Source organism: Lynx rufus, unplaced genomic scaffold, assembly GCF_022079265.1.
Source record: "Lynx rufus isolate CCGP_SWC_20201006 ecotype Redwood Valley unplaced genomic scaffold, mLynRuf1.p SCAF_9, whole genome shotgun sequence".
Classification (NCBI taxonomy): domain Eukaryota; kingdom Metazoa; phylum Chordata; class Mammalia; order Carnivora; family Felidae; genus Lynx; species Lynx rufus.
In genome coordinates this window covers 7,272,366-7,298,248 of record NW_025814897.1, presented here as the reverse complement: position 1 = coordinate 7,298,248, position 25,883 = coordinate 7,272,366, and the positions used below count along the sequence as shown (strand labels likewise).

General features: G+C 38.8%; 1 protein-coding gene across 1 annotated transcript in view; it reads right to left on the bottom strand.

Moving 5' to 3' along the window:
• The window catches only part of DDX10 (DEAD-box helicase 10), a 277,089-nt gene that overhangs the window by 231,992 nt on the left and 19,214 nt on the right, over positions 1 to 25,883 (bottom strand). The window contains exons 5-11 of the mRNA XM_047071361.1: positions 24,317 to 24,437; positions 23,497 to 23,686; positions 19,849 to 19,975; positions 15,461 to 15,623; positions 13,775 to 13,859; positions 1,924 to 2,025; positions 662 to 749 (exon numbers count right to left, since the gene is read on the bottom strand). Coding sequence (XP_046927317.1) covers positions 662 to 749; positions 1,924 to 2,025; positions 13,775 to 13,859; positions 15,461 to 15,623; positions 19,849 to 19,975; positions 23,497 to 23,686; positions 24,317 to 24,437 — 876 coding nt within the window. The remainder of the gene's footprint in view (positions 1 to 661; positions 750 to 1,923; positions 2,026 to 13,774; positions 13,860 to 15,460; positions 15,624 to 19,848; positions 19,976 to 23,496; positions 23,687 to 24,316; positions 24,438 to 25,883) is intronic.

Below are 25,883 nucleotides of genomic sequence, written 5' to 3'. Positions count from 1 at the left end.
CATTTTCCCAGTTTGTTCTAAGAAATACATAATCTTTTTTTTTTTTAGTTTTTTAAAAATGTTAATTTATTTATTTTGAGAGAAAAAGAGAGAGTGTGAGCAAGGGAGGGGCAGAGAGAGAGAGAATCCCAAGCAGGCTCCATGCCACCAGCGCAGAACGCAATGTGGGGATCAATCCTAAAAACCGTGAAATCATGACCTGAGCCAAAATCAAGAGTTGGACGTTTAACCGACTGAGCCACCCGGACGCTTCGAGGCTTCGAGGTACAGAGTCTTTTTTTTTTTTTTTTTTTTTAACATTTTTATTTATTTTTGGGACAGAGAGAGACAGAGCATGAACGGGGGAGGGGCAGAGAGAGAGGGAGACACAGAATCAGAAACAGGCTCCAGGCTCTGAGCCATCAGCCCAGAGCCTGACGTGGGGCTGGAACTCAGGGACCGCGAGATCGTGACCTGGCTGAAGTCGGACGCTTAACCGACTGCGCCACCCAGGCGCCCCCAGAGTCTTTTTAAAAGTTAAAGAATGTTCTGGTTATCTGTGAACTGCACCACTTGACTACCTGAAGCATAACCATGAAACGTAAAGTAGTAGAGAATGATGAATTCTAACTTTATTATATGCTCCATTCCAACTAAGGTATCCAATTTACCAACGACTTACCCTTTGAGCTCTTTCTTTTAAATCTTGATCTTGTGCTAAAAATGATTCCAATTTTTTCTGGACGTCTATAAGTTTTTCTGGATTAATTCTTTGTAACAAAAAAATACAGGTTAAACTTAGACATCTCAATTTTAGAAACTGAAAACAGTATATAGCATTTTCCTATCTTCCTCAGTATTTTTAAACCTATAACATTATTTCTCATCTAGGAGCCAGATTAGACTGAAATTACACTAAACGTAAACCTGATTCTCAGGTATTCTGCATAATGCAGGGGGGAAAAAAGATCAAGATCAGAAATCATCTCTAAATGCCCCATGCTAAGTGAAAGATACTAAGGTTAACATTCAATTGTCACTGGTTGCTTCTTAGGTCCGTAATGTTAGAAAATACTCCAACAGGAGATCTGTCCATGCAATAGAATAAATGAAAGTTAATGTCATTGTTGTAAGTACTTCCATTTTCAGCCAAATATCATAAAGCCAATTTCAAATAATAAGCAAGGAGCCAAAACATATAAATAATGGTCTCCTTATCTAGAAATCAGTCACAATGTAACAGAATTGCTACTTAACTCCACCAAGGGAAGCTACAGGAAAGAATGAAATTCTTACAAGGGTCTATGTTTCACAAAATAAATCCCACTTTTTTCCCTGATTATAATATACCGAACCACTCTGCTCCTGCAAAGCTGGGGTAGTAGTAGATGGGGGTGGACGAGGTGGTTTTTACTTTAATTATAAAATCATATATAAAATTAAAGACACAAAAGGTAGAAAACTTTCACTTAGCCTCAACAATTTCAACTCAGTCTTGTTCCATCAAACCCTTACCCAACCCACCTGCCCACTTCCCATCTAAACACCCTCCAAATCTTCCCTCCAAGTAAAGCCCGGATGTTTCAAGGACCCCAGTGCAGATGAAACTCCGATCCTGATCAAATCTGCTGACAATCTGAGTATCTTCAATGGACAGCAGAGTCCTCTGAAAAGGACATACAACCCTACAAATTTTATCCAATATGTATAATCTCTTCAACAATCAATGCCTGCTGAAGCTAACAAGTTCTCCATTTCATCTTATTTTCTGCATTAACAGTCTTCCAGAAAACGTGTTTAGAAGAACACTAGCAAACAAAAAAAGTCACAAAGCAGACAGTGGAAGACGAGAGGGAGGAGGGAATGAAGTGTACATAACTCAGCATGCTGATTCTGCACCTCCGTTCTCCCAACGGTAACTTCAACACACCCAGCAGTTCTTACCTGATTTCCTTCACAGGCACTTTCTTCTGGAGAAGCTGCTGCACCATCCCTTTTTCTTCCGAGGGAAGTAAAATTAATAAAGCTTCACCATCCTCTTTGTACCTAAACAAACAAACAATCTCTTCCACATCAGTGCAATCTGCATTTTACATTTCAACAGTCTGACAAATAGGTAACAAAGAAGCAAGTTCACCTAATTAGTAAATATTAGGAATGCCATTTTGTTCACTTCTGTGACGACAGACAACTAGGGCTCTGAGCATCTTTTTCAACATTCCACTACTAGTTACAATTCCAAGTGACTTTTAGGCTATACCAAGGTAGGAGAGCCAGATCCTAAGAAACAAATCAATTAAAAGGAATTTCTTAAATAGTTCTCTGTAGCAATTTCTCATTTAAGCCACAAGAGTATTAGGTTACAATTAGTCATGTAAGAACATGGCACCCATTGTATTAAGGAATCAAATCATCTTTCTGGGGATTTTATACCTTGGGAATAGCACTGTTTTCAGAAAACAGTTTTAAGAAATGGATCTCTGCTCAAGTGAAAAGCTATCCTCCAATCCATTCTCTTCCCTCACCTAATAAAATTCTTATTTCATGCTGTACCACCAGAAATTTCGACGTAACTGGGCCACAATGCACCCACAGCTACTAAACCTCTTGTGCTACCTGCATACAGACTCCCCTATAACTCGGGGTCAGCCATTACGTGCAAGCAGTAAGACAAAACAGAACTGGATATTCGTAGAATGTTTTTTAAAAACACAAAATGAAAAATATTCTCATCAAAGCACTCTATTCAAGGTTCATGCTATAAAATGTGAGGAGCAACTTTTTATAGTTAAAACCAAATAAATCATTTAGTGAGAAACTTTGTGCCAGGCCTAAACTGTGAAGAACACAAAGAAACAGAAGAGTATTTCTGTCTTCAGTGGTCAAACAATCTAGCTGACTAGAAAACACAAACACACACAAAATCAAGACAACATCCCCAAGAAGGTAACATTATTAAATGTCAAAGGACGACCAGGGGCAATAAATGGCAAAAACTCAGAAGAGGAAAAAGACCACTCAGAGTGGGTCAGGGCCAGGTAGAATTTGAGGAGGACCTTGAAGGTGAACAGAAAGGGAAAACATACGGTCTTCCAAAGCGGGAGAATGGCATGAACTAAGGAGTGGAAACCAGAAAACATAGGGCAAACTTAGCTAACTTAAGATAGGAGAAACCCAACCGAACCAGGGTAACCAAGTGGACAGCAGGGAGGATTGCCAGATGGGTACATCAGAGTCTGGTTCTGGAGAACTCTGGACGGCTGTGTATAGAGAGACAGAATACCACTGTACACAATTTTATCAATGAACGCTGGAGGGAAAAATTGTGTTGACTTACTCTATGTACGATAAAGATGGAAGGGCAATTTCACATCATGCTGATTTTAAAACTCTACTCCAACAAGCAAGGTGAAATTCCAGGGTAATATCTTTATAGAAATACCTACTTATATGTATACATTTTTATGAGTACACACACAGAAAAGTAGGAAACAAAACATATCCAAAGTGCTAAAATTTATCTTTAACTCATATATTAAAAAAAAAAAATTAAGGGGCCACTAAATGCCAGGCACTAAAACTGACATAGTTGTGGCTGTTACAGAGCTTACAGACTATTAGGGACAGATACCAAAACATCAAATAACAATAAAGTGGTAGGAGTGTTAGTAAGTGTACAGGAAGCTATAAAACCGTAACAGAGAACTCCACTGAATGCTGTCTAGGTGTCAAGAAAACTGCCCTGGGCAAATGGCGTCTAAGAGCAGAGATCTAAAAACTTAGCAATTAGTCAAACATTAGGGGAGAATCCAGTTTTCCAGGGAGAAAAGACAGCATCTGACGAGAGTCCAGTGGATAGTTTTGTCTTCTTCAGGCTGATTAGCTTTTTCTAGGGTTTCTAATGCATGGGTATTTAACAGGAGATAGAGTAAAGCTTTTACTGTTTCATAAATGAGAAACTAGTACCAAATACCTTCCTCACTGTATTTCAACACCTACTACGATTCAAAATGTTTCAACATCATTTACTATGAAGAAACATGAAAAAGCATTCCCCTAAGCAGTACTGGATTAAACCATCTGTGAAGGCAGGAATCACTATTATAATGAAGTAGTGAGGCAAAACCCAGAGCAGACAAGGTATCTGAGAGACATCTCAACTTCTGAAGCTCCAAGATCTCACCAACAACAGGTTAAAGGCAAAGGGGACAGATATCGGTTAATAATGACTACCATGCTGTGCACTGTATCAAAATGCCCTAAAGGTAGCCAAACTCTTGAGATGAGGTCAATTATCTTCAGAAGTAAGAAAGCTTATCTCATGTGGCCCAGAGAGGAACAATTAGGAAGAAGGGAGATGGGTATGGGTGGCTTAAAGGGTAATCGATCTCTTTAACATTCTATATCCAAATTCAGAGATGGAGAGAGAAAATAAACATGCCACCAGGCCTAGATAATGTGTGCCAGAACAGGGGCAAAGGGGTTAAAAGAAATCTCTAAGGTATCAAAACAGCATTCCCTGAAGCCCTTGGATCTTCAGATGGACGAATAAACAAGAATAATAAGCCTAATCATTATACCTAATCCTTATACCATTCAGGTACCCAAGAATAATCTGGAAGAATAGATCAGGATTCAAGTCACACATGGGCCATATCCAAACCTTTTACAACTATAGTCAACAGACACATAGATCTGCATAAGGTTAAGACAGAGTACAACACTGGAATTTAGAAGAACAAAATTCCCAAAGGAAAATGGAAAAAAATGTCCAAAGTCGAACCCCATAAGGCAAGCATCTACAGAAAAGATCATAACTGGCCACTTTACCTATTGAACATCACACACATCTTTTCCCTAAAACAACACACAGAAAGCACAAATTATCTCCTACACACCAACACCCAAGAATTTCCAGTAAGCTTTCATTTTAAAAATAAATACACGTTTGAAAAGAAGGCAGAAGCACATTTTTTTTTCTTTCAAATGCTTACACGGATAGTCTATTTACCCATGAGCTAGCTTTTTATATTTCAAAAGCAATATCCAAGGACTGAGGCTTAGTATATATATAAAGAGAAATAAATGTTCTTCACAAGATCTACATTTTGGAATTCCATAATACACAGGTTATTATAAGAAACATTGTAGGCACCAAATAAAAGCCCTGCAACTGAAACACAACAACAACAAAAATCTCATTTTCACCATCTGTAGTAGTACGTTACATTTAGTAGCCCTTTAGAATTTAGGAAGGACTTCATTTTACAATAATTTGCCAATCTTTTTTACACAAGCAATTGGTAGAGAAGGCAAACTTCTGGGAAGACCAAGAAATTATCCAAAAACACCCACAAAAAAACAGAAATACAAAACAAAAACAAAAATCTCCAGCTAATCATTGCATATCGGAGGCTTTACACTTGCAGTTCATTACCTCTATCAGCTATACAGACCCCTAATAGGTTGATCACAATTGTCTGCCTTCACATGCTACATACAGCTCACTGGCATTTCTAGCTCAACGTGAGAGACCGAGGCCACTGACTTCTGGGTCCCACTGGTAATTTTAACCTCAAAACAAACTCTGACCAAAGGAAGGAGGAAAAGCCCTGCTGTTCTGGCACTAATTTGCGTTCCACCCAGTAACCACTAGTCCTCAGCTATTCCAATGCCTTCTCCCCAACACGTAAACTCCATTCTAGCTAAGACTTTAAGTGTCCCTTAAATTTTGCCCATTCAGCAAGATCTGCCAGGGCTCACAACTGCCTGGCCATTCTCAGTTCTCCCGGTCTGGTTCTCCAAGTTACAGAGCAGGGTGTAAGAGATTCTATTTAGAATAATTCCCTTTTTGTAATTTTAAAAATATATACACATCATACATGAAAATTTCTCTAGGTGGTATGATGTAGCTGGTAGGTTCTGCCAATGTCTAGAATCTATATAGTGAGGGGCGCCTGGGTGGCTCAGTCAGTTAAGCGTCCAACTTTGGCTCAGGTCAGAGCCCTACATCAGGCTTCATGCTGACAGCTCAGAGCCTCGAGCCTGCTTCAGATTCTGTGTCTCCCTCTCTCTCTGCCCCTCCCACTCTCTTCCTCTCTCTCTCAAAATAAAACATTAAAAAGATAGAATCTATATAGTGAATAAGCACTATTTTTATAACAAAAGTCCTTATGAAGTAAAAAATGAAAACATACGTGCTTTTAAAATCTACATCTTTGTGTCATTCTTACTTCATTTAACACATCTTAGTACTATTAATATTAGGGTACTTCCTTACCTCGATTAGTAAATTTGAGGACATATATGAATGCATGTTCCATACCTACCATACATTTGTACCTAAAAGCTGCTCACCAAATATCTGATGAGTAAATAGATGCAAAAAACCACCAGAAGTTGTGTAAGCAGATAGAACACTGGATTTGGAGTCTAAAGAACTGAATTCAAGCCCTAGCTGTACTATTCATTAGTTTTATAACCCTGGATAATGAGTCATTTTATCACCATATATTACATTCTTATTTATAAATTATATACTTTTTTAAAAATTTTATTATATGTTTATTTTTGAGAGAGAGAGAGAAAGACAGTGTGCACGGCATGGAGGGGGCAGACAGAAGATCCAAAGTGGGCTCTGCACTGACAGCGGAGAGCCTGATGCGGGGCTCAAACTCACGAACCGCAAGATCATGACCTGAGCCAGAGTTGGACACTTAACCACCTGAGCCACTTAGATGATGAATGAGATGATTCAGGTTCCTTCAGAACCTAAAGTTCTATACCTGTGATTCTTAACATACTAGCCTTTGTTCACAGAAGTATCATCAAGAGATAGAGAAAGAGAGACAACTGTTGGCCACACTCTGCTATTCCACAGCCCTTCTTTTCCCTCCTCCCTGCATCTCCTTCTGTCCTCCTACACCTTAGCCTCACCAGTGGCAACCAGCCCCAAGAGCACCTGTCACTGAGGTTCAACAGGGCATCAGCCAAGCAGATGCATACAGACAGGCCACAGGAATCACACTTAAACGTTCTGTTCCTCCTGCACAGTGTGGTACAGAGGAGAGCTTATTCCAGGAAAAGAGGTATCTCTGACTCACAGAATCCTATCTAAAGACTCTACACTAGATTTAAAAGAGAAAAGGACAGACCGGGAAATATTCTGGGTAAAATAAAGTCATCTGCAGCATAAGATTTTGGAAATACAAACAGGTACACCATAATAGGCTCAACAGTTTGACAAAGTTCATAAAAATTAAAAAAAAAAACAAAAACCAAGTTGGCTAATATGTGTTGCACGGAAAGCTTCTAGCAAACTGAGTAAGAACAAGGATTTAGGGAGTTCACACAGAAAAGGCAGAAATCATTAGACTCTATCAACTCTGTCCCCAGAACTTAAAAACAAGACTAAGTTTTAATACATTAAAAACAAGAAGAAAACACATAAAAGTGGTACCTAAAAACTATACTACCTGAAATCACTTTCTGGAAACTACTGAAAGAGATGATTAATGCCAGGAGAAGAAACTGAGGCTTAAAGAGATTAAGAACTGATCAAAAGGTACAAAGCCAGCAGGTGACAGAGCTAGATCCAAACCTGAATTTCTTGACTTTCCAGGATGGTGTTGATCAACTATGGGATATCTGCCTCTAATAATCCAAATAAAGAAGGAAAGTGCATATATTTTTAGTTGGCCTTCATGATCACAAATGACAGCAAGTTTAAAGAAGGATACCTACCCTCCTTCTCCAAGCACCTGGCTTTCTCGCCTTATGGAAACCCTGCCTGGGAGCAGCAGCCACTAGATTTCACTAACTGAAAACATCTGCTTTGGGGCACACTGGCAAGAACAGGAGCTGCGGGGTCAGAGAGACCTGAGGACACATCCCAGTCCTGGTATTTCCCAAGGGATCTTAGACACATTTTACCTCGCAAGCCTGAGAAGTCGTTTCCTGACAAACAGGCCTCTCCCACCAGGCTGGTATAAAGACTGACTGAGCTCTTCCATCTGTTCACTCAACAGAGACCTGAGAGTTACCAAGTAAAGGGTTAGGTCACAACCCGCTTGCTCCCTGTGGGAATGACAGGGAAGGACACGGAGACTCCTCCGGCTGAAAAAAAGTGACACGGTCAAATCTCCTCATAAAAAGACTAACGATAGGCCTCCGGGGAAACAAACACGCCGCGTGCCAGCATGGGAGCCCTCATGCAGGAGATGCTAAATAACAGATGTACCAGGTTTGTCTGAAGTCTGTGGATTCAAGCGGCAGGTCTCTGCAGTCAGCCATGTGAGTGAGCCTAGCGGTGGCCCAACGGTGAAAGTGATAAACGGCACGCGTGGCTTAGTGACTGCGAGGTCAGTCTTGGCCAGAGCCTACCCTGAGGTGACGAGAATGGCCCTGTGGAGCTACAGCGGGGTTCCCAGACCTCTTCCTGCCTCGCACGTTCCTTGCCATTACCGTCCTTTATCTTTCAAACTGTCAGGCGAGCTTGCTTTCAGGGGTGGTAGGCAGCTCCTAAAACGGCTCCCAAAAATCGGGACCTTCTGGCATCCACAGCCTTGTGGTCCTCCCCACACAGAATAAGGCTGACCTGTACAACCACTAGGATGCTACGGTAAGATGGAGTTTGGGTTCCAAGTTCTAAGTCACAAAAGACACCGCTGCCGCCACCTTACTCCCTCTTACTCTCTCTCGTGCTCTCTCTGAGGAAGCCAACCAACTGCTCTGCTATGAAAAGTCTCAAGAAAAGAAAAAAGGTGTGGAAGGAACTGAGAGGCACCTCTGACCAACAAGCAGACGAACAGGCTTGGAAGGGGATCCAGCCCCAGCGGAGCCTTCAAGGACCGCGTGACACCACGACCGCAGACCTGGGCTCCAGACCTGCAAGGATGCGGATGAGAAGTCTGAGAACCCAAACGAGCCACCCCTGCATTTCCAATCCACGGAAACCAGGAGAGAACATCTAGTTCTCGCTTTTAGACACTCAGTTGTGGGATAATCTGTTATACTGCAAGAGATAATTAATTTTAGGGAAGCTCTGATTCATGAGTCTGATTTGAGAAAGTCACTGTGTTATCTCAGCTGTCTACTCTGTGCCAAGGCCTGTTCTAAGCACTCAGGGTATATCAATTAAGAAGACATATTTCCCTAGTCTTTATGGAGCCTACATTCTAGTGAAGAGAAAGAGATTCACTGTAATAAGGAAATGCTCTACTATCCATGAAGGTATTAAGTGCTATGGGGAAAAAAGAAAATATAGACTGAGGTTAGGAAGAGTAGTTGGGGCAGGTTAAGAAAGAAAGTCATGCAGATACTTGAGGAAAAACCATTCCAGCAAAAGAAACAGTAACGTAAAGGCCTTGGGGGTGGGGGGGCTGCGGGAGGTGAGGGGAACATGGTCGGCATAAAGGAGAAACAGTCTGACCAGTGTGGAATATAGGGACAAGCAGGGAATAGAAAGTAAGGTTGGAGGGGACTGAATAATATCAGGTCATTGGCTTTTATTCTGAGTGAACAGGAAGCCCTGAGAGGACTGACATCATCTGACTTGTGTTTAAAAGGATCACTCTGCCTGCTGTGCTGAGAAGCGACAGCAGGAGGGCAAGGGGGAAGGGCCTGGAACTAGCCCACAACTGAGAAGGCTCTGTCCTCTTACCAACCTCTGTAACTATTTTGGCCCTACACTACCCCAGTTCATTGCTTCTTGATACAGAATAACAAATTGGTTTTTCCCTTTAAAAAGAAAAAAAAAAAAAAAAGACTTTAAATTCTAAATAGTAGCAGACCAAGGCAGGCAGTCACGTAAAGAAACAAAGCAGCACCAGTACATCCAGAAGAAACAGGCGAAATTTAGGATCTTACCAAGTCTTAGCTTTAAAGAAGCACAAATTTTCACTAGCAAAAGATTCCTCTTATCTCATTCCTAAGATATTCAGAGTAAGCTTCAGTAAATTAATGCTCATGGAAATTGTCTTTTCACTCTTATTATTTCAATTTACAAAACAATTAAGGATACTTTTTAAAAAATCTATTATCTCTTCCATAAAGTACCAGTATTTTCCACAAACCATAAACTCTTCAAAGTTATCACAGCAAAAATTTTAACTACTTTGCATCCTCTTTGCCGCTGTTGATCTACAGGGCAGCCATGAGTGTGCAATGCAAAGAACTGGCCTCTGCTGCCCCCTAGTGGAATCTCACACTGCTGTCTAAATCACTCACAAAGTCTGAGAGCCACAAAATGCAGCCAGGCAAGACTCAGCTGGAATATAATTATACATTATATTTTATTATATATTTTATATTATATACATACACACACTCTCTCTGATATATAACTCACCTTTTGTTTTAAAGTAAGCTCGTCACAGTGGGGGGGTTTGAACTCACAATCTAGAGATCAAGAGTCTCATGCTCTACTGAGCTTCCAGGCACCTGGACTCTCACTTTTTATATTTAAACTCCCAAATGTTTACATATGAACAGTTACATATAACTCACATCTTCCATCCACAGACTCCTACCCCCCAAATAAAAACATTCAAAAAAAAAAAACAAAAAAAGAGGAGTATCCTATGTATACCTACTTACTCTCCATTCCCCAATTTTTTATTTTCAAATGGGCATTTTCCTAAGAAAATGGAAGAGCCTGGTTTTTTGAGTACCCAAAACTGCAAGCCCTAAAAACAATCATTTTTAAGTAATGCACCACAGAATACAGCTTGGTAAAATTATATTCCTATTCCTTGCCTTCCCTGCCTCTAAAGATCATTTGTTAAAAGAGATGTGGATGGTTAAAGAAAATAGACAAAAATTTTCCCAATACTAAGGATCATGAGAATTTTAAGTGAATAATACAACAAAGTACTTCAAGACAAATGCCTAAATCACTATTTTCACTTAGCTAAAACACTTCAAAAGGAAAAAAAAAGATTCCCCAAACCTTAGCTATTCTGCCACAAAGCACTGAATTCATTTTTCCATATTCATATATTATATGAATTATAATTATATTATATGAATTATATATATATATGAATTATACTATATATTCACATATATATGAATTATATTATATATTACTTCCACAAGTAACCACTATCTGGCAACCCAGTTTTAATTACAGCATAAACACAGGATTTTAATTAGTTTCAAATTCTAATTTAGCCTTTATTCAATTCAATTATTCAGTCTCGTGGCCCAAAAAACTTTCTAATTATCTGTAAGCCCATTAATGGCAACTTTTAAACTGCAATTTCATTATTTTTTATTAAACTGCCCAAGAAAAAATAAGTATTGCATATCCTAAACATTTCCACTGACTACTCATCTAAAAGAGTCAATTCAAAACATTTTTAATTGGTTATGAGGGATCAAACAGACTTGTATTTTAAAAATTAACGACATTAGAAATTGCATTACAACAGTTTTTCAAATTAGTATTTTCTTTTCAAATACAATCATGATGTTGTTGTAGCTCCTTTTCATCTCCAGTCATCAGGACCAATTTAATGTTCACCCTGGCATGTTCAGCTACAGAAGATTTTTAACAACCTCTCTGGGAATGAAAAACCCTGAAATATTCCTCTTCGGTGAACTGTTTTCTGATGCAATGAGATGTCCAATCATCTTCATTAAGGAAGAATAATTTTAAAATACTATTTATAAGTGTTCCATAAAGAAATCCGTTTCCCCTGTCTATGTCAACACCAAATGGCACAACTAACACTAACACGCCTGTGTGCGAGGCTACATCCCACTTTCTCTAAAATGGAAAATGTGTGCATGGGTACAAGTACAAACTCATACATGCCTCACGTTTACTGAGAAGAGTTAAACAGCAGAGGAATTCTCATTCCGCCAACCACTACTACTTACGACTTCTGAACATCTCACTATGAAAGATAACCCAAACATGTACCCGACACAAAGATCACTGACACCACCACCCATCTTCCTATAAAATGGAAAACAAGCCTGCTCATCTACCCAGGTCCTTTTTCCTTAGACCCCATTAGAAACCAAAATGTAACCACTTTACAGGCAAGTTTGTCTAAAAGCACCACAGCACCATATACAGAACCCAGTTCTAACTCCACTGTTTATTCAAATTATATTGTTAACTACAATAAAAAGTCTTACTTTTTACCCTGTAGTACAGAAATTCCATTTTAAAAATTTTTATTTTTAATGTTTGTTTATTTTTGAGAGAGAGACAGAGAGAGAAACAGAGCACAAGCAGGGGAGGGGCAGAGAGAGAGGGAGACACAGAATCAGAAGTAGCCTCCAGGCTCCGAGCTGTCAGCACAGAGCCCGACGTGGGGCTCAAACCCACGAGCTGTGAGATCACGACCTGAGCTAAAGTTGGACGCTTAACCAACTGAGCCACCCAGGCACCCCCATAAATTCCATTTTTAAATAGCTTTATCTTTCACTATTGTAATATTCACTCCCTCCATGCTGGTCAAAAGAAATGCGTTTGAGTGCATTTTTATTATAGCCCATGTTTAATGGCTATATATCTTTATTTAATGATAAATGTGAATCAATCAAAAATGTTTAAGCAATCAAACATGTTACAAAAATTACTTCTCAGAAGGACAAGCAGCACTTGCAGAAGGACATGAAAAACCTTCACTTGAGCTAAAACATACAACAAAATCTACCAGATACAGCCAAAAAGAAAAAAAAAGCTTCTTTAAAGCCGCCCAAAACTGTGGATTCAAAGAAATTTCAGTGCATGCCAAAGAGATTTACTAGACAAATGAGGGAGAGAGGCCACTTGGGGCTGTTTGCTGAAAGGGGCACAGGGCAAGCAGAAGAGGAGGAAAATCACTGCTTAGAAGATGGTCTACATCTTGGGTCTAAAGATCCTTCCACGGGGCGCCTGGGTGGCTCAGTCAATTTAAATGTCTGACCTCGGCTCAGGTCATGATCACAGTTCTTGAGTTCAAGCCCTGCGCTGGGCTCTGTGCTGACAGCTAGGAGCCTGGAGTCTGCTTTGGATTCTATGTCTCCCTCTCTCTCTCTGCCCCTCCCCCACTCACGCTGTGTCTCTGTCTGTCTGTCTCTCTCTCTCTCTCTCAAAAATAAATAAACATTGGGGTGCCTGGGTGGCGCAGTCGGTTAAGCGTCCGACTTCAGCCAGGTCACGATCTCGCGGTCCGTGAGTTCGAGCCCCGCATCAGGCTCTGGGCTGATGGCTCGGAGCCTGGAGCCTGTTTCCGATTCTGTGTCTCCCTCTCTCTCTGCCCCTCCCCCGTTCATGCTCTGTGTCTCTCTGTCCCAAAAATAAATAAAAAACGTTGAAAAAAAAAATTTTTTTTTAAATAAACATTAAAAAAATTTTTTTTAATAAAAAGCAGAACTGCTGCCCAGATAGACCAAGAGTTGGTGTCTCTTCCATCATCAAGTACCAATGTCTCACCAACAACCACACTATAAATATTCATCCAGTTGTGATAAGGTAATAAATGGTACAAGGTAAATCCAAAGACACAGTCTGTCTGTGGCCAATCATAATCACTTATAACCCTGCTGTGATTATTTGGACTGTTTCCATTTCCTAACCATTACACAGGTCAGTAAGATGAACATCTTTATGTAACTTTACCCATCTCTCTTTCCTTAAGATCAGTTTTTAAATGTGGAACATGAGGCAAAAGGAAGAACTCTAAGGTTTTGGTAATTATTAACACATGCTATCCAGAAAGATGCTTAACATTTAAAATTCTACCACGAGCAAACATCTCCCAACTGCAACAGCAAAGAAAAGAGCCAGCACACCTACCTGGCAGTTCTACCTGCTCGGTGAATGTATGTGTTGGCATCCTCTGGACAATCAAACTGAAGAACCCAATTCACAGCTGGGAAATCTGAACAGAAGGAGCATCAAGTTAGGAAACTAGTTGCAAGGTCTACCATGCCATACTATTTTTATTTTACATTATCACTTACTAGGACTTTCCATCACATCAAACTGATAGATATCATCTGTGAACTTTATTAAAAATAAAATTAACTACAGGGACCAAGAGATAATAAACAATTCTCCATTGACAGAGTGAACTAAAATCAATGACAGTGTTTGAATACAAAGATTCTTTTCTATCTGAAACAGAAGAGATTGCTTCGTGTCAGACAAATAATAAAATTTTAATAATCTAAAAGAACCCACTTTTCATGGGCTCCTAGTGAACTACAAAACTGGTTTCCCAATTTAAAGGAAGCAAACTTTACTTTTCTTGCTGTTCCCATCTCCATTCAAATTAATGATTCTAAGTCCCTTTTCTCACTTCTGACTACAGAAGTTTTCACTCATTTCCAGATATCCTGTTCTCAATTACTTGAAAGAACTACCTTTAGTCATTACTGGATTTTGCTGTGAGAATTTTAGATCAATTTCCATAACAGAGAAAAGGGCTGATAAGTCAAGGAAGAGGAAGAAAGATCTGGAAAGAAGAGTGTCAGGATGACAAATATGCATGAGGTTTATGGAGCAACCAGCGTGGGTAAGAGCTGGAGATGGAACTTGCAAGAGAGGGAAGAGAGAAATGGACCGGGTTTGAACTGGTAGCAAAGAAGGTATGGGACATCTGCCAGAACATTTGAGAAAACTCATACAGACAATCACAACAGACAATCACACAGCCCAGACAAGGTAAATACAAAATGATGATTTTACCAAAAGTCATGGTATAACAACAATACAAGCCAGAGAGCTTTAAAAACATGTATACTTGGCTACTGCCTCCAGTCACATGTGAGTGAACATATATAATGTCTGAGATACACTTTCAAAAACTCCAAGAAAATCAAGGAGACAGGAAGAAAAAGGGGATCATGGAAAAGATGGTTGTCAAAGCTGGGTAATATACCTGAGAGTACCTTAGATGTATTCTTCATGTATGTTTAAAATCTACCACAGTAATTAACATAAAACAAAGCCACTGAACAATTTAAATTACCACCTACTTACTCTCTTGTCATGTGTTCTGATCTCTACTTCCTGTAATGACTTCCATACCCCATCCCACCACCACAAAGCCACCAGCTGTAAAACGGTATCACAGTGGCTTTCTGAAACTTTAAACACATTAAGTATGCTTTTAAAATAAAAACATTTGGTGAAAAAATGGGATTTCAAATTTTCTTTTTAAGTAAGTTGTAATATTTTATCAAGTTTCCAATTTTCAAAGAAACATACAAAGGTGTCTTTACACCTTTAATCCGCCTTTGATTCTGTGGGCTGCTCAGGATTCTAGAATTATTACCATAAGCAATAAACACAGAAGGTGAAAATACAACCAAAATTTTCACTGATGTATCCTTACTCATATTGGTTACCAATTTACTTATTTTTCTAAGAAAAAAAGGCCCAATTATTTGAGTGTAACTATACGAATCCCCAAATCCATCCATTTATAAGCAAATTCTATATGCCATGACCACAAAATCTTTTCTTCTAAGTTCTCACCCAGCCCCCTGGCTGCAATGTCAGTAGCAAAGAGGACTGCAGCCTTCTTGCGGACGAATTCATTGTAGACCTCCATCCTTCTCATCTGCTGCTGCCGGCCGTGCAGCGCAAGGATAGAGATCCCAGGACGTAGCCGACAGAACACCCGGTACAGGTACTGGACCTAGGCAGTAACAGAAAAAGGAGTTTGGTACTTCCAGATAACAGCAGCAGTCAAGCAAACTCGGGAGATTAACAGCAAACATGCTTTAAGGAGCACAAGTTTCACCAAACAAAAAATGTAGGGCAGAGAAAGGGAAGCACAGTCTGGAGTTGTGGTCTTCGAGCACTTTTTGCTCACATTATTTCCTGTAAGAATTTTTTTTTAATATGCTGCCCTTAGGGGCGCCTGGGTGGCTCAGTCGGTTAAGCATTCAACCCTTGACTTTGGCTCAGCTCATGATTTCACACTTTGTGAGTTCGAGCCCGGTATGTCACATCGGGCTCTGGACACTGACATCACAGAGCCTGCTTTGGATTCTGTCTCCCTCTCTCTCTGCCCCTCTCCTGCTCACTATGTCTCTTTCAAAATAAATGAAAATTTTAAAAACTTTGTAAAAAATGCTCCCCTTACATTTCAACTTGACAGCTGACATTTTTTCAAGTGTAATGAGTTGCAAAAAATGTAATTTCTGATATATCGTAAATATGGAGAATTTAAAACAAACCTCTTACACATGTATCCAGTAGATTCTAAGTAGCAGAGCGATCTGATACCTACGATCATTTTTAAAATATGTAAAGATTACGAAGGCCATGCCTGTGTGAAAGAGGGCCCCTCAACTTTGCTGTGACCCTCAAACTACTATAAAAAAAATCAAGTCTTTAAATTTTTTTTTAAATTTTTTTTTTAAACATTTATTTATTTTTGGGACAGAGAGAGACAGAGCATGAACTGGGGAGGGGCAGAGAGAGAGGGAGACACAGAATCAGAAACAGGCTCCAGGCTCTGAGCCATCAGCCCAGAGCCCGACACGGGGCTCGAACTCACGGACCGTGAGATCGTGACCTGAGCTGAAGTCGGACGCCCAACCGACTGAGCCACCCAAGCGCCCCAAAAATCAAGTCTAAAAAAAAGTGAACACAAAATAAAATCCTCAAGAGAAAGAAATTTTGCATTTCTTCTCCTCCTTGAACTTTTATGGCAATTTCCTGACCCCACGGAATTTTATCTTAATAGTTTTATGCTTCAAAGTCTTTTGATTATCTTATCAATATTTATGACTTTCTACTATAAAACACTGAACATCAGTTTTAATTTCTAATCTCCTGTGGCCATAAAGCTATTAAAAATTTTCAGACTAAGCTATTACTACATTAGTATATAACTGACCAGAACAAGAAATGTTAGAATTTGAAAAAAAGCATAACAAGAAATACTGATAGACACAATAATTTTGTTATACAACACTGGAAGTTATTATAGCTCTTCATAAATGGAAGTAAATGGAGCTGATTATTGGCTCCATTCCTCTTTAGTTTACATATTAATAAATGAATACTACTTGAATGGTAGACTGAGGCAGAGTAAAGCATCATTTTATTCCTATTTTCTCTTTCTAATGTGCACATTAAGAAAATCCCTTCATGAAATTACAGAAAATTGGACTCGAAGGAACGCTTGTGCACTGCTGGTGGTTATGCAGACTGGTGCAATCGCTGTGGAGAACAGTATGGAGGTTCCTCAAAAAATTAAAAATAGAACTACCATATGATCCAGTAATTCTACTTCTGGGTATTTATCTGAAGAAAACAAAAACACTAACTCCAAAAGATATACGCACCCCTATGTTTACTGCAGCACTGTTTACAATAGTGAAGATAAGGAAGCTGCACAGTGTCCATCCAAAGATGAATGGATAAACACATACACATACATACACACAATGAAATATTACATGGCCATAAAAAATGAAATCTTGACATTTGCCACAACATGGATGGAGCTGGAAGGAACAATACTAAGTGAAATAAGTCAGAGAAAGATTTGTAAACATGATTTCACTTAAGTGAAACCTAAAAAACAAGCAAACAAAAGACAAAAAACAAAGAAAAAAAACACTCTTAAATACAGAGAACTGGTGGTTACCAGAGGGGAGGTAGGTGAAATAGGTGAAGGGGGATTAAGTACACTTACCATGTAAGCACTGAGTAATATACAGAATTACTGAATCACTATGTCATAAACCTGAAACTAATATAACACTATATGTAAATTACACTGGAATTTAAAAAGTAAATTTAAAAAATAAAATGTAGGGGCACCTAGGTGGCTCAGTCAGTTAAACGTCCGACTTCAGCTCAGGTCATGATCTCACAGTTTGTGAGTTCGAGCCCCGTGTCGGGCTCTGTGCGGACAGCTCAGAGCCTAGAGCCTGCTTCATATATTGTATCTCATTCTCTCTCTGCCCCTCCCCCATTTGTGCTCTGTCTCTCAAAAATAAAATAAACGTAAAAAAAAAATTTTTTTTTTTTAAGAAAAAAGAAAATGTACTAGAAGGAAACTTAACTCTTTTAACTCCTATAAAATAGGTCAAAACCATGACAGATAAAATTTATAACAATCCCATCAGCTATTAAGTCCATTAAGTCTCCTCACAAATTTTGTTAAAAGTTAAGAATGGTTGGTGGGCATCTGGGTGGCTCAGTCAGTTAAGTGTCCGACTCTTGATATCGGCTCAGGTCATGATCTTAAGGTCACGAGATTGAACCCCACATCAGGCACCGCACCGAGCATGGAGCCTGTTTGGGACTCTTTTTCTCACGCTCTCAAAATAAATAAATAAACAACAACAAAGCAAAGAATGGTAAGGCCAGTGAACTGCAGAACAACTTGGTACCATGTTCTCAGAGCCATTCACTTTCCAAACAGCGAAACCCTTGGTGCTAGGAAGGCTCTAATGGCCTGAGACAATGCACCAGTAAGAGTATAGACAGATGGACTCATGGCTTTGTTCTGCAGGTTTAAAAGGGCCACCATGAGATGGGGAGAGGGGAAAGGTGAACCTGTGGACGACAGATACACCCTCAGGCAAACCAATCTCAAAAAAGTACATATGCACCCAGGAAGTGTCAACTGAGTCCATGAAAACTTGCTGCAGTCTGCATCTCCTGAATCAAAACTGTCTTTGTCTCGGTGAGGTGGATGACTTCCCAAGATCACTCTGGCTAGAACGTGTGATAACTATAAGGAAGGAAAGTGCGAGAATGAAGAGAGCAGCCAGGATTAGGACAAAATCAAGCGTGTCTGAGATTTAGTTTTGGCCTGAGGTGTAATGAGAGGTGGTCGAGCTAATGAGAGTTACCAATATATTGACTATGAGATGAAGACGTGCGATAATTAAGGATTCAGTCATCTGAGATGGGGAAGAGATGGACGGAAAAGATCTTCAGGATACAAAATCTTAAATCATTTTTCATACTTTAAACTTGAGATACTCAACAAGAAATCTCAAGACACTCAACAGGAAATCTCTAGTATTCAAGTGGATACACAAGTCCGGGGCTCAGGAGAGCGGTCAGAGCTTGAGATGTCAATTCGGCAGTTGTGAGAACACAGATGGCACTTAAAACCATGGGACTGAAGAGGTTTCCTAAAAAGAGTATGCACCAAAAAAAGGACAGAGTACAACAGACAGACCACTATTATCTTCCCTGTAAGCTGGAGAGAAACTCACTGGCATATTTATCAGGCTAAGCACTCAAAAAACTATAAACCTAGAATCCACCTACTATATGCCAACAACTATATATCATTAGGTAATCTGAAATATAGAGAAGAAAGGAACATAAAAATCAATCAAGGTCCCTCCCTCTTTAAGGGAAGAGACTAAGTTTCCTTATTTATCACTGAATCCTTTATTCATAGCAAATGACTAATGTTAAAGAAATGTGTAACTGAATTAAACACATAAACACTCTAGAAGGAGGGGAGAGAAAACAGCTGATTATAACACAGGGATTGGCAATACTGGAGAGGGACCTCCAGATGTAACATTTGAGCTTAGCCTTAAAGGACATTCAACACTCCCTCAGCATTAGTGTAAAGGGGTGCAGGCAGTGCACTCCAGAGATCACCATGATCAAGGACACCAAGGCATGGAAATAAATGGCACATTCAGGTAAGAATTCCTAGAGGGTGGGAGTCAGATTATAAACACCTGCAGTTCATCCAGTCATTCAATGGCGTGATCTGCCAATATTCACGGATGGACACCACGCTTATCTATCATGTTCCTCACCACATCTAGTACTGTATTTATCAGAATAGAAGAAATTGCTTTTTATCTAACTGAAATTTGCTATTTTAAAAGGGATGATTCAACAAGAATTACTTAATCATTCAGTACCTCTTTACAACTGGAGAAAAATACAATACTTTTCTTCTTCAGGTGGCTTCTCAAAAAGGAATACAACACACTTATTTTTTGCTGCAGCTCGCAAACTATGTAGTTCTGTTCCAAAGTGGCAGGGGTGCTTATGAAAATAAGAGGAGGAAATACGTTAAAAACATGCCACATTGGTTAACTTTGAAATCCAGACCCCACCAAAAAAAAAAAAATTAGAATAAGAAATGATTAGCAACAGCATGGCTCTCCAACAAATTTCTCATACACACACATACATATACCCCAAAAGAGAACTTCTTAGGAATCAGAACCAGAATTGCATCATCACAATTTTGCAAATCCTAATGAAACCATGGATCTAGAATAATCATCAGTGGCTCCTAAAACTTTTAAGATTAAAAAGCTATCCTTCCTGTCATAAAGGTATTGTTTGATTCAGATTCATTCTTTGGCCTGTAGCACTAACAATGAAAGCTGGATTAAATATAAATCAAAAAAACTGAAGGCATCAGAGATCAACCAAGGCAGCTAGGACTTGAGGTGCTAAAAAAGAAAACAGACATGCCCTGAGGCAAGCCCCATATTCATCCCCACCTTCCCCTCAAAGCATCTGTTGATTTGCAAGACAGATAAGAATTGGGAGTAACACCCTGAGGCCTACACACATCAGCCCAAGATCCTTGAGAGGAGGAACCATAAAACACTGAATCTTAAATTCTTCATAGGATCTTCCCATGAAAAGTGGGAGGAACTCCTAAACTCAACACACACACACACACACACACACACACACACACACACACACACACAAAGCAAAATGACTGAAAACAAACAAAAAGCAACATCCAGGAAGCTGAGAGCTGAGCAGAGACCCTGGCAGCCTCAGCGCTATGAGGTTCAGAACTTGCCAGAGGGGAAGGGCTCTGGAAACACCCAGGGCTTTCAGCTGAGACTTCCAGAGGGCTAGATCTCACGACTCCAGGCAAAACAAAGAGAATAACCCCAGAGTCTACAAGCCAGGATAGCCCAGATCAAGGTCATCTGTCCATACCACATCTATCTGCCACAAAAAAAAAAAAAAAAAAAAAAAAAAAAAACCATCAGACATGGTTTCACTAAGAACCGAAAATAAGAAAATCTTAAATGATACACAGTACCCTCAAAAGAACAGGAAAACCATGGGCTAACTCTGACATCGGCTAATTTTGATACAATAATAGTTAGAACAGAAATGTATCTTTAAAGAAAAAACCTGCCAAGATATCTTCCAAAAATGAGGAAGCACTAGAGATGTTCTCAGAAAAGTCAAAACAGAATTTTTCCACTAGTAAACCTGAACTAAAAAAAAAAAAAAAAAAAAGTTCTTTTGAACACAAGAAATAAAGAATAACTATTTGGATAAATCTAAATAAATACTGATGTTTCAAAAAGTATTAATAACAGCTTATGGAATTTAAAATGTGTGAAATTAAAATACTTCACGATGAAGACACGGTGGAAAGGGGTAAAGAAACTTAAAATAATGGGGTAAGGTAAATGTCAACGAACTAAATCCTCCAGTTACAAAGTAATGATCATACCTGAGAAGAGAACCACATATTGCTTGTAAAGTCAAATAAATCTAAAATGTAAGGCTGTATATAATGTAAGGAGTAAATGGCCAGAGAAAGATTCACCATGCAAACACAGACCAAGAGAAATTTACTACAAGGAGACTAATATCAAACTAGACTTCAAGGCAAAAAGTATTAGTAGAGATAAAGAACATTTCATAATGATTAATGACACTAACAGGAAATATAAAATTACTTTTGCACGCAACTAACAACATAAGCTCAGAATAGCCATTTCAATTTTGAAATGCTTCATAATTCACCACAGATTTCAACTTATATTCACTGTAAAACACAGCAAATTACAATGATTCAAAGAGAACGATTTTTTTCTCAAAAAAAATCATTAGGAGCGCAATTTCACTGCAACAGCAACATAAAGAAACCACCCTATTATATCTTTTCTAAGTACATTCTGATATACAACTTCAGAAAGATCTAACTTTTTAAAATTATTTTTCTGGTCCTGCACGATTCTAGAGTAGATATTCTATACTACCTTAAAAATTTTCTTGACCGTGATTTCCCCATGGTGTATTAACCAAGTTAATGGCTAGAGAAGAAACTTCAATAATGATATGAGACAAAATTCACAAAAGTATCTGCCTTCTGTGGTCCTTCTGGTGAACTGGACATTAGAGAGTACTACAGTCATTATCACATAACCTGCAACTGTCAATTGTCATTGGAGACATGGTTTCTGAAAACCCCATTTCTTCTAAGTGATGCATTTCAAAAATCACTTATAAAATAAACAGTATTTGCATTTGTTTTTTTCTAACTCTGATCTACAGATAATAACCCACTGTTACCTACAGAAATTGGTAACAAGAAATCTATGTACAATTACCTTAAATCATGCAGTTTTTAGATGTTACCTAATGACTGAAAAATGTGTATCTGGTAAAGACACTAAAGAGTTGTGAAAATAGGCAGAAAGCAAACAGCCAAAAAAAAAAAAAAGAAAAAAAAACGAAGAAAATCAAGAGCCTGGGTAGCTCAACTGGTTAAGCGTACGACTCTTGATCTCGGCTCAGGTCATGATCTCAAGGGTTGTGAGATTGAGCCTGTCTTGTTGCACACTGACAGCACAGATCTTGCTTGGGATTCTCTCTTGCTCTCTCTCTACCCCTTCCCTGCTCTCTCTCTTAAAATAAATAAACTTAAGACAAAGAAGAAAAAGAAAATAAAAAGTGACTCTTTAGATTATTAATTGTACCAAGAATTTCAATAGCTACCTCAATTCAACGTTACAAACAGCAACCACTGTCTACTCCATAGAAAGCTAAGGAGGAGTTAAAGAATCTCTTGCTATGCCACTCCCGAGTTCTTGAGAACCAAGTTCATCCACTGAAAATGCCTGGAAGCATGGAGTCTGGCCTCTTCTAGGGCTTTCTTTAATCCTAAACATTTATTAGCTGAACAACATTAAGGTGGGCCCAAAGCCCATATTCCCAGTATTTAACAACTTTCTAAGAGGATAATCCACCATTTTCCCCAATCTATTCCTTCTCAGACTAACATTTCATAGCAAGAAATCGAAGATAGAGATAATCCATATGGAGACCTTCAACACATATCTACTTATGTTCACTAGACAACATTTCTGCAAGTCAAGCATGTCCACAATCGACAGTGATTCATACCAAACACACAAACACAAACTTCCACTTGTATCAAAATACACTTTGAAACCTACTTCCCCCAACCCATTTCCCACACAGCCATACAACCCCACCACCCCCCATTTTATGCAGGGGTAGTTGTTAACAAACACCTGTTCACATCTTACAGAAAGATATGTGTTCCTCAGACCACATGAGAAATATTGCACTAGAGTATTCCCACATTTAAAGGTCCATCAAATATTTAAATAATTGTAATATATTTTACTATACTTTCCATATTTTATAACACATAAAATGACGTCTAGTTTCCTAAAAAAGGTAGTATTCATTTAAAATACCAAATTCTTATAGTAAAAAGAACACTGATTTTTTTAATTGAATCAAATATGGCTACAAGTAGTACATACCTGTATTTTGCTTTTTCATGAACCCAGACATACTCAGGGTTTTTCAAACTCAAGCGTGCAAGGTCCTTTACAGATTTGGTTTGGGTAGCTGAGAAAAGCAAAGTCTGACGTTTCTTGGGAAGATTTTCAATAATAGCATTCATGGTATCAGCAAAGCCCATATCCAAGATTCTATCTGCTTCATCAAGAACTAAAAAAAGAAAATTCAAGGTGAATTACAACATTTAAAATATACATTAGGCTAAATGCAATGTAGTATTCAGGACTGGATCCTAGAAGAGAAAAAGGGCATTAGCGGAAAAATTGGTGAAATCCAAGTAAAAGTCTGGAATTTATACAACGGAACAATGTTAATCTTCATTTTGACGAAATATGTGGTTACATGCCACAGTTATGTAAGATTCACACTAGGGGAAACTGGGGAAAGGGTATAAAGCAACTCTCTGTACTATCACTGTAACTGTAAATATAGAATTATTCCAAAATAAAGACGTGATTAAAAGTATATATACACACGTTAGGTAATATCACCAGAAGCGGATGTATCTTAAGAGATAAATTCCTAGCAGTGTCAGATAAAGAAGTATCTAATTTCATATACAACTACTTATATTCTTCTGACCATTTTGTTTAAAAAAAAAAAAAAAAAAAAGTCTAGTTGTACTCTCCGGGTTTAGAACCCATATGCCAAAAAATTGTTTCAAGTTATTCTCAGATGTTTTATTGAATAAATATTAAGATTAAAAATGTCTAACATTAAAATTGATGAGGCTTCTCTCCTAAGTCTGAGATTGTTTCATTAGAAATTCATTAGACTTACCTAACATTTGGAGATTGGTAGCATGAAAACATATTGTTTCATCCATGTGTTGAAGAAGCCGACCCGGAGTACAAACAAGTATATTTATGTTATTGATCCTCTCAGCTTCATGTTTCAGATCCTGAAAACAGTTGTTTCTTCTGATTACACAGACACATTACTGAGCAGCCCATGTATCAAAACTATAAAAGCCATCTGCATGTTACTTCTCACAGCAATGTAGATATGCTACAAACAGATAGGATTTCCCCCTTCAATTTCTGCAGCACATCCCAATTTCTGGGCCAAATAAAAGTCCTCAGTGAAGACCTAAAGAGCTCAGAGTGCCTCTAGATTCTTAATTATACCCAGGATTCTGAGGCCAAGAAAAAATTTCCCATGAATGCTCCAAGTCTTCACTTCTCTTTACATCGGCCAGAACCGACTTAAAGTAGAATCGTTGCCATTATTTAAGTCAGAACCCAGAGGCACTCTCTGACACCATTCACACTGCACTTTGTGGACTAGGGCGAGGGAAGCTGAGCTCTCTACACTCTAGAAGATGTCTCCTTGAATGTTCGTCATTAAAGCTGGGTGACAGGTACATCAGTACGTGAGGGTTTGGGATGGATGCTACACTTCCTTCATGTATGTTTGCATATGAACCCAAGTATTATCTTCACAGTCTAGAAGAGCCTCCAGCACAAACAAGCAGTCCAAGTGAACCAGACGGTAGAGCAGAAGCTGAGTAGCTGGTTCCACTATCACCTAAAATCAACATTCCTCAAAACTATCTTCTGCTCCAGAAAGCTGGAGTGACCTTACTCAGGTCATACAAAACTGATTTTTAAAACAAAGACTGTGAGGGTGCCTGGCTGGCTTCAGTCGGTTAAGCGTCCAACTCTTATTTCTGCTTAGGTCATGATCTCGCAGTTCACGAGTTCGAGCCCCACATCAGGCTCTCCACTAAATGTGCAGAGTCTGCTTGAGATTTTCTCTCTCTCTCTCTTTCTCTCTCTCTCTCTCTCTCTCTGCCCCTTACCCATGCATACTCTATCTCTCTCAAAAATAAACATCTTTAAAAAATAAAAAAATAAAACACAGTAATAAAAGAGAAAAAAAGGGCATTACATATAAGTGTATTGATCGAAGAAGACACACATTTGTAAATATTTATGCACCAAACACAGAATCAGTGAAACAAAAAAAAATAACAACAGACATAAAGGGAGAAATTGACAGCAATACAATATTAGTAGGAAACTTTAATACCTCACTTACATCAATGGACAGATCATTTGCACAGAAAATCAATGAGGAAACATTGGACTTAAACAATACATTAGACCACATAGACTTAACAGGTACCTACAAAACATTTCATCCCAAAATTGCAAAACACACATATTTTCCAAGTGTAAAATGGAACATTCTCCAAGACAGATCACATGCTAGGCCACAAAACAAGTCTCAAATTGAAGACCGAAATCATATCAACCATCATAGTGATACAGGCCTACCACAAAAAAAAAAAAGAAAAAAAAAGAAAGAAAACGGGGGTGGGGAGAGTGCCTGGGTGGCTCAGTTG